Source organism: Channa argus, chromosome 10, assembly GCF_033026475.1.
Source record: "Channa argus isolate prfri chromosome 10, Channa argus male v1.0, whole genome shotgun sequence".
Lineage (NCBI taxonomy): Eukaryota > Metazoa > Chordata > Actinopteri > Anabantiformes > Channidae > Channa > Channa argus.
Window position 1 is genome coordinate 11,764,758 of NC_090206.1, and position 9,778 is coordinate 11,774,535.

At 37.7% G+C, this 9,778-nt stretch overlaps 2 protein-coding genes across 3 annotated transcripts in view; both read left to right on the top strand.

The window, feature by feature from the left end:
* slu7 (SLU7 homolog, splicing factor) overlaps positions 1 to 4,394 on the top strand; it is a 7,140-nt gene extending 2,746 nt beyond the window's left edge. The window contains exons 4-15 of the mRNA XM_067518556.1: positions 200 to 280; positions 398 to 562; positions 667 to 732; positions 846 to 977; positions 1,165 to 1,262; positions 1,347 to 1,414; positions 1,825 to 1,964; positions 2,579 to 2,740; positions 2,835 to 2,936; positions 3,546 to 3,626; positions 3,732 to 3,842; positions 3,940 to 4,394. Coding sequence (XP_067374657.1) covers positions 200 to 280; positions 398 to 562; positions 667 to 732; positions 846 to 977; positions 1,165 to 1,262; positions 1,347 to 1,414; positions 1,825 to 1,964; positions 2,579 to 2,740; positions 2,835 to 2,936; positions 3,546 to 3,626; positions 3,732 to 3,842; positions 3,940 to 4,119 — 1,386 coding nt within the window. The 3' untranslated portion in view covers positions 4,120 to 4,394. The remainder of the gene's footprint in view (positions 1 to 199; positions 281 to 397; positions 563 to 666; positions 733 to 845; positions 978 to 1,164; positions 1,263 to 1,346; positions 1,415 to 1,824; positions 1,965 to 2,578; positions 2,741 to 2,834; positions 2,937 to 3,545; positions 3,627 to 3,731; positions 3,843 to 3,939) is intronic.
* Positions 4,395 to 4,530: 136 nt separating this feature from the next.
* c1qtnf2 (C1q and TNF related 2) lies at positions 4,531 to 9,728 on the top strand. Of its 2 annotated transcripts, none has more exons than XM_067518561.1 (3): positions 4,531 to 5,528; positions 5,826 to 6,102; positions 8,132 to 9,728. In XM_067518561.1, exons 1-3 carry the CDS (start codon positions 5,526 to 5,528, stop codon positions 8,770 to 8,772), a joined length of 921 nt encoding a protein of 306 aa, XP_067374662.1. In that variant the 5' UTR covers positions 4,531 to 5,525; the 3' UTR covers positions 8,773 to 9,728. The 2 variants fall into 2 exon arrangements, with proteins under 2 accessions (XP_067374662.1, XP_067374661.1); XM_067518560.1 differs by having other exon boundaries at positions 5,848 to 6,102.
* Positions 9,729 to 9,778: the final 50 nt, after the last annotated feature.

The window sequence follows — 9,778 nt, forward strand, 5'->3', positions numbered from 1 at the left end:
TACAGTGAAATTGTCAGAATTTTAAAAAATTACTATGATTCAAGTTTTATGTTATACTGCCCAGCACACACACTATAACAAATGAACTTTTTGGTTACTAATTATGTATGAAACACTACTGCATAATTTGTGTTAGTGGGGGACTGCGTTTAAAGCAAATTTTCTCTCTAATAAAGTTGCTTGAATCTTCTCCACACAGAGTAGTGTTGACACCAAATTTCGCAAGGGAGCTTGTGAGAACTGTGGTGCCATGACACACAAAAGGAAAGATTGCTTGGAGGTAAAAGTAATCTTTTATCTTTTTCATGAATAATAGTTTACTTTAAATTAATTCCTTCCTTGTCTTAATTTTTTATATTTAAGTGTTTACCCTTGATCTTATTTTCTTTCTCATCAGCGACCCAGAAAAGTGGGGGCAAAGTACACAGGCACAGCAATAGCTCCAGATGAACACGCACAGGTCCAGCTCAGCCTGGACTATGATGGGAAGCGGGATCGGTGGAATGGTTATGACCCTGAGGAACACCAACGCATTGTAGAAGAGTACGCTAAAGTCGATCTGGTAAGCAATCCTGTATTATAGTGAGGATTATTAGTAGTAATTGTTGAGTAATAGTAGTTGAACTTAAGTACATCAAATTCCCTGTATTTATTTTTGTCTATTAGGCTAAAAGAACACTGAAGGCACAGAAACTCCAAGATGAGTTGGCCTCAGGAAAACTGGACCAAAGTGTAAGTGTGATAAGAGATAAGATAAAGAGAGATAAAGTTGTTCTCCAGTTTAAAAGATGCAACACACATTCTGTCCAGAAAAGATCTAATTTTCTAAATCGTTTCCCTTGCAGGAACGGGAACATGACAGCGAGGATGAGGACGAAGATAAATATGCAGATGATATTGACATGCCTGGACAGAATTTTGACTCTAAGAGACGAATCACCGTCAGGAATCTGCGTATCAGAGAAGACATCGCTAAAGTAAGGGACACGTGATTGTCTAGACTTTTTGTTGTTCGTTTTCTGTGATATCTTTTTCTTTGATCTTTGATACATGTTAAATTAAATGAATACAAATAAAATAGTTGGTGGTTACTTAATGAGAATTGATGGGATGTTATTGACATAACTGCTCAATAACATTAATTTTCATGTCTGTCTTTCACAGTACTTGAGAAATTTGGATCCAAATTCCGCCTACTATGATCCAAAAACTCGAGCTATGAGAGAAAACCCATACTCCAACACTGGCATGAACCCTGATGAGTAAGTTGCTGCTACTGTATCTCCTGAAAAGTCAGTTCTCGATGGCTTACTTTATAATAATGTGTAAACGGTTCTGCCTGACAGAGTGGGGTATGCTGGAGACAACTTTGTTCGGTATTCTGGGGACACCATCACTATGGCTCAAACACAATGTAAGTGACTTTCTACTTCACTATCTGATTGCATTATCTATTTCCTGGTTTACTGGTCTGTTGATAGCACCAAACCACCTAAATGTTAACAGCTGTAAGTGTGCGTGTGTTAAGACAAGACAAGTTGTCTTTGAAATAAAACATTAACAATGACATAGTTGGAAAAGAAGACACATACCTTACTGTTTTAAGGCTGGATGGTATTTAAAATGTAATTTATTTTCTCTGTTTATTTATATTTTCTGCAAAAGCATGTCTGTTGCTTTGATTATAATATGGGAGATATGAATACCAAGAACAGAACTGTCAAGCATCGGATAACTCAATACTAGTTAGATTAACTGTTATTTTCCAAGCATTGGTACAGTACCCTTTGATGATTGTTCATGCCTCATCTTGCATCTTGACAGTGTTTGCATGGGAGGCCTATGAGAGAGGCTCTGAGGTGCATCTACAGGCTGACCCCACCAAGTTGGAGCTGCTTCACAAGTCCTTCAAAGTCAAGAAAGAGGACTTTAAAGAGAAACAAAGGGAGAGCATCCTCGAGAGGGTATGATCTAATATCTTAATGTAAAACTAGCTATTATCTCAAAGCCCATTTACTGACAAACTAATCTAGTCTGTCAAGCTGTGTTAGAATAGTCTTAGAATAGTCAAAATCATAGTTTCTGTATGTGTCGGACTGAATAATTGTTTTGAGGCATGTTATAGCAGTGAAATAGGTAATCAGATTATACAAGAAAACCCATCTAATAATATCTGTCTAGACTGAGTGTTTAAATTGCACATATGACATCTTTTTGTCATTCCGACATTGGATACTTTCACATTCAGATACAAGATTGTTTTAGTAACTTTTATTCCAATATTTACATTATATGTTTATTGGCATTTGCATTGTAGTCTGTTATTTAATAAGACAGCCCAGCATTTTGTAGATGTGGATTGTAGCAGCACCCGTAGCGAGAATTTGGTCACAAACACTGACTCACACTGAGCTTCAGTAGGTATCTTAGGTCACAGGTTTAGCATATCTTCTATGGATTTTTGATTTAAAATTAAAGAGCATTTCTTTCAGCCCAAATTGGTGTATAGGGCCTATAAATATTTATACTGGCTAATAACCTATTTGACAATGTTTGTGCTTTTGTGTCTGACACTCAGTATGGAGGTCAAGAGCATTTAGATGCTCCACCACGGGAGCTGCTGTTGGCGCAGACAGAGGACTATGTGGAGTACTCTCGTCATGGGGCTGTACTGAAAGGTCTTGAGAAGGCCGTTGCACGTTCCAAGTATGAAGAGGATGTGCTCATCAACAACCACACTGTAAGGACACAGAACAGACTTTATGGCTCCTGCTACTTTTGTCACCTTTAATTTACAATGTATACTAAAGCACATTTCTGTAATTTCCTTGTAGTGTATTTGGGGCTCCTACTGGAAAGATGGCTTCTGGGGATACAAGTGTTGCCAATCCATGGTCAAACAGAGCTACTGCACAGGGGAGGCTGGAATTAGAATAGTGAGTACATTAACTGACAGCAGTAAAAAGCTTTGTTTAAGACACATACAGAGGGGACGCTTTCAAACCTCTACTTCATCTGCTCTGATTTAAATCAGTGGACCAGTTTCTAAACTTGGTTTGGTGTCCTTTTAAACATTGAAAAATCCAAGTGAACCAAAATGCATCAGAAAAAGTAATGTGAGAATTAGATCCTGTTTCATACCAGTGATTATCCCTGTAAGTGAAAATTCCTATGAAATGTGGAACATATTCACAATTGACATTTGTTCATAATGGTGATTATTAATTTGGGCTATAAACCAACTACAGCCTTGCAGAAAATGATGATGAATGATGAACAATTTGAAAAAGACATAAGACAAGAAAAAAACGGCTTCAATTGAACAAGTTATCATTTAGCTGTTAACCTAAAACATGCTGTTTTGGGCTTGTTCGAGGTCAGATTATGTTCCTTTTGCAAACAAACTGCTCCAGAGTTTGTTTGAGACTAGACCCCCGCACCCAAGTAAACCTGCGCGAATGAACCGCACCAAGGTGAAAAACTATTCAACCAAATTTACAAGGTAGGTTTACTGTTACTGTTTTTTCTGTTTTAAAAAACTACAGAACAACCCAGACTGTGCTCCATTTGAAGAAGGACTAAACAAGATACAAGAGGAGGAGGAACAAAGCAAGTCTCTCCTGGAAGTAAGTGAGAGTGGGGAGATGTACATTTTGTAATAAACAAAGAGGTTTTCTTACTGCCACTGGTAAATGTGTATGTCACTTAATGTTCATCATGTCAATCACCAGATGCATCAGGATAAGATGAAAGAAAAGAAAAAGAAGAACAAAAAGAACAAGAAGCATGGCTCTGACAGTGATTCAGAGGATGAAGAGAAGAAAAAAGAGAAGCTCAAGAAGGTAAAAATGTTTTTGTGTTAATGATCAATCCAAAAATGAGTGCATCATTTGTCTGCATTTGGCTGTAACTGACCTTCACCCTGTTTCTTCCCCCCAGGCACTTGAGGCGGAGGACAGGCGGGTAAAGCACATAGAAGCAATAATGCAGCTGGATGAGCGGAAGAGGCCATATAACAGCCTGCAGGAAGTAAAGGCACCATCAGAGGAGGAAATGGAGGCTTTCCGTATGAAACGAGCCCGGCCAGATGATCCCATGGCTTCTTTCCTGGGACAATGACCTTGAGTTTTCCCTGCTGACTCAATAAAACTCTCTCCAAGGACTCTGCCAGAGCAGATGCTAGGTGGGGAAAAAAGATCTCAGTCTGATCAATCAACTTTCCATCTTATAAACCTGAAACAGGAGTATACATTTTGGTGATGAATACAACCGAACCTGTGTAGATTATATTGGAAATGTGTTTGCCCATGACAGTAATGATAAATGCTTCTTTTGTTTGAGAAACAATTCTTGGTGTGATTTATGCATTTAATAATAAAATATTTGTTTGTGAATCCACTGTATTGTGTTAATTTGTTTTTTAACTGGCTTTTTTAGCTGGTGTCCTCTGGGTGAAAGTTTCCTTGAGATGCCTATTTGTGTCTGACATGATTATTCTAAAAAGGGCAGCGTGGTTAGTGCTGCTTCCTCACAATTTAAAGGTAGTTCCTCAATTAATTGGTTACTGAATTGCCTGTACGTGTGAATGAGTATAAATGGATGTCCTTCTTGCCTACGTCTTGCCCTATGACAGCAGGGATAGCCCCCCCGCCTGACCCTAAACAGGATAAGTGGTTACAAATAATAGATGATTACCCTCAAAAAAGTTTATTTAAGTTTATTACCCCCCAAACAATCTTCTAAAATTACATTTTGTTATTACTCCTCTCTAAATGTGCGAATATGTGCATACTTTATGTTTTGCTTAAAAGATTAATTCTAAGTGCATCACAATCTCACTTATTTCCAAGTTAGTTAGGGGCACAATGTGGTTTAAATTTTTCAATTTTCACTGTTTTACGATTTTACTATTATCTCTGTTTTTTCCAAATAGTCTAAATGAAAACTTGCAACACAACAACCATTTATGTAATGTCTTTTCACATGGCTCCAGGTTAATGTGAAAACAGAAGATTATTAAACATAAAGCACTGGCTTACCCAACAGCTATAATATTTTTATAGGTCTCTGAGCTCTTGATAATTCATCGCAGTAATAAACATCTGGATATGTTTATTGTGCACTTTAAACAATAAGAGAGACATCGTTTATTTAGTGTGTTTATTTTGCACTTAGAACTGTAAAATATAGGAATCATGTTATTTAAAATGTTCAAAGTGTATACTGTATAGTTTTTTTTTCCATCCTGTATTCATATCCTTTGTGATGCAGCACTGCTTCATCTGCAGCTGCACTGATTTGAATGTAATGACATCATGGTAAAAGTATTTTTTTGGCATTGTACTTGCTCAACAAGGGCGGATGTTACGGGTTGTGATTCACTTGGGCTGCACTCTTCCTTGCAGCGTTTCTCTTAAAGAATGCTTTCTCACTCGATTTTTGGAAAGTTATCTAAGAAAGTTTTGCATTCTCAGAAAAAGGACTTGGATTGAGCTGAAAAATGCCCATGGGTCATAATTTCTCAAATGGTGAGTTTGGCTTTTTTATAGAAGGCTTTGTAAACACCCTTAGCAAAAACACACTGTTAGCTTTATTAGTTGCTTTTATTTAACCTGTGCATAATAGATTCCTCATAATTATCTGTAAGCTTTTAATTGTATTGAAGATAACTTTGTAATGTTTTTTCATTGCATTTAAGCTGAATTGTATGCATGTAAACTACCATCACTCTTCATTTCAGACTCATTTACCTTGGTAGATTTCTTTCTTTTGCTAAACAATATTTCCATCATATGGGCTAATTATGACTGTTAAAAAACACTCAGAATACTTCTCACGACTCCACAGTGACTGTCGTACTCCAGATATGTGCGATCTTCTGTTTGCTGTCAGTTGTCATCTCCCAGCAAACAAATTCAACATTCAAGAGAGGATACATCGCCATCCACTCCTCCCAGCTGGTCTGCAGTCTACCAGGTCCAGCAGGGCCTGCAGGGAACCCAGGAGCCCCTGGATCACCCGGAGCCATGGGCCCCATGGGGCCACCAGGGAAGGATGGCTCAGATGGAAAGGACGGGGAGAAGGGAGAAAAGGGAGAAAGAGGTAGTTACTGGCTTACCATTTTGTCATAACGCTTGAATCAGTTCCTAAGTTTTCCTTGGTTCTACATGGTTCTCTGTCAAACATGAAGTCTGTCTGTATAACAAACCCAGCAACGGTCCAGTTTCCCACATACACATTATCCTATTATTCTTTGGCGGACAATATATACAAACTTTTTCAGAACTTCAACCTTCTCTCAACTACATCTGTGTGGAAAATGTAACGGATACATACAGTCGCAAGAAACGGTAAGGTAACCATACTGTTTGCAATTTTCTGGTTTTCTGCACAAGTGGGTCAAAAAATGTCATTTCTTTACTGATGTCACAAGGCTGAAAGCATTCATGATCTTTCACGTCTTTTTCGAACATACCCATTAAACATGAAAAGTAATTGTGTCAACAGCAACACTAGGCTTCTGATGTCATTAAACATTCGCTACAGTCAGGTGTCTATTCATGAAACACAAATGGAAGTGTGACTTTCAACTACCTTGACATATAAAATCACTTGGTGTCAGTGTGCTATTCACAAACAGCATCAGCTAATGTGAGTCATGTCTCATAAAAAGGAGATGTCAGAAGACCTAATATCAAGAACTGCTGATTTGCATGTAGCTCAAAAGTTTACAAGTTTCAAAGGTTTACAGAGCGATCTCAAAGATAGATATTCATCAGTTCACAGCTAGACATATTTATTAATGGAGAAAATTTGCTACTGAGGCTATTCTCCATAGAAGTGGACACCAAAACATCACTCCAAAAGCACAATGGCGAATGCTAAGTTAGGTGAAAAAAATAACGCTACAGTAACAGTTGAAGGATTTACTGGAGTTTGTTGACATCTCTGTTAACCAACCAACCAACCATACTTAAAACATTGACCATGCGTAGCATCCATCAGGATATCAACAGAGGAAACAATGACACTCCAACAACAACTTTGCAGCAAAGCTGAAGTTTGCCAAAGACCACCTTGACACTCCACAACACTACTGGGAAAATGTCTTGGGGAAAGATGAAAGAAAAAGTCAAATTGTTTTGGAAGACCACACAGCATTGTATAAGGCAAAAAAAAGAACCGCATACCAATATGAAACACATTCAAACAGTGAACTGCGTTGTAGGGACTATCATTGTTATTGGTGGCTTTGTGGCCTCAGGACCTGGACCACTTGCCATTGTGAAGGGGGAAATCAATTCCCAAGTTTATCAAGGTATCCTAAAAGGTTAATGTCAGAGCGGCTGTGTGCAACCTGAAGCTCAGAAGAAGCTGGGCAGTGCAGCAGGACAATGACTCTAAACAATGAAGTAAATCTACAACAGAACCACTTTAGAGACACAAAATCTTTTGAAGTGGCTCAGTCAGAGCCCTGACCTCAACCCAATAAAGATCCTATCGAACAACCTTAATAGAGCTGTTTACAACCAACCCTGTAGAAGTTCTATAGGGTAGAATGGTCCAAAATACTTCCTGATGTTGTGCAAGTCAAGTTAATAAACTGCAACTACCATTCTTCCACAATCACTTTGTATGTTTGATAGGTGTATTAAATAAAGACATAAAAATATCATATTTGTTGATATTTGTGATTTTGGCAAAGATCAGATAACAGTTTATATAGAAACTAGGAAATTGCAAACAGTGCCATTACTTTTTCTTGAAACTGTATAAAATCCTTAAACAAAATTCTAGCTTTTGGTTATATATCTTTATTCATAATTCACAATCGGGTGCACCGTGTATTTATATTGTGTGTTCACGAGAATCGGATTTAACCAATTCCTATTACAATGCTGCAATGCTTGTTTGTGAATAAATAAAGCGAGGAGTATTTGATTATGTATGTTTTTTAATCTGACATACAGTGTACTGTATTGTCAAGGTAACACTGTTTCTATCAGGGTTTGATAATCTGTTAGGTACAACTCTCATTAAAAGGATATTCTGGTCTTCTGTGGCCTTTTGTATTGTCAGCAGTAAAACATGAGGAGTTATATTATCCATATAATTGTTTCTCTGTTTTCAGGTGATTCAGGGAGAACTGGGAACCCAGGTAAGCCAGGCTTAAAGGGCCGTGAAGGGGTAATCGGCAAGGCTGGCCGTCAGGGACTGAAGGGGCTGAGGGGAACTCCAGGTGTGACTGGACAACGAGGTCAAAAGGGAGAGATAGGGGACATAGGCCAAGAAGGGGCTCCTGGAGGCTGTAACTGTGGCAGTGCAGCTCGTTCAGCATTCTCTGTAGCTGTGACAAAGAGCTACCCCAAAGAGCGAATGCCTATCCGCTTTACTCGGATCCTGCTGAATGAGGGGAGTCACTACAATGCCAGCAGTGGAAAGTTTGTCTGTGCCATCCCTGGAGTCTATTATTTCACCTATGATATCACTCTGGCAAATAAGCACCTGGCCATTGGATTAGTGCAAAATGGACAGTACAAAATCAAGACATTTGATGCAAACACAGGTAACCATGATGTAGCATCTGGTTCTACAGTTCTTCACCTCCAGCATTTGGACCAGGTCTGGCTGCAGATTTTCTACTCTGAACAGAATGGACTGTTCTTTGACCCGTTCTGGACGGACAGCACCTTCACTGGCTTCCTTATCTATGCTGACCAGGATTTTCTTATTGAATCTGATAGGAAAGCTAATAATCAGGATGACAGTTAATGTCATATCTTTGTTTTGTTTTCACATCTGACATCATTTCACACCAGAATGTTAGAAAAATCCACATTTGAAACAACAGCTCCATAATGAATGGCTGTAGTGAAGTTCAGTGATTTAAACAAATTCTGACACCAGGGGGCACAAATTGACAAGAAACATTCACCCTCATTTGAGGTCCCCTGAGTTTTAGGATTCTGTAATTTACATATTTACCCTTATTACCATAGAATGATGTATCAAATTGTTGTCTTGACACAATTACCATGTACACAGTCCATACTATCTAACTAATTATATTTTTGCTAAACAACTGCAGATTGATTATAATTGTGAGAAAGAAAAATTTCCACATTATTTTCCTTAGTAGACTTTAAGAGTTATTCAGTTTAGGACATTAAGAAAACACATGACCAGGATGGGAAGAAAGATTGAAGACAGTTTTACCCTGTAACTCACTTTACTTATCTACAGATTTAGCTTTAGTTTTTGTGAAGCACTATTAAGAGTGTAAACTCAAATGCACTAAGATTAAACCAAAATATAACTGAATACTAAATCAAATATATTATTGTTAAACTGCATGTGTCCTTTCTCTGGTTGCTGACATTTAACCAATTGTCCACTCAATAACAGGTTATCTACACAAGGCTGAGTTCAGTTAATATGTCATTATAAGGTGCCAGTGTAAAACTTACAAATTTATAAATGTATCATTTAAATTTGACAATAATGATGATAAAATGTACTTGGTTTTTTCTTAGCAGAGTTAGAAGATGCTTTACATGTTTATTATATTATAATAAACCAAGCAAGTTAAAATCAGAGAACATAAAATTACAGATTTTAGATATTGAGTAAACTCTATTTACAATAATGTTTTCAATGTTCTTACACATTGCAAAATAGATTGACAAATAATACAAAAAATGAACTGAAACGATCAAAACTTATTATGACGACCAATAAAACTTCTAATTGTAACGAAGTGCTCAGGAAAGCGTTGGCG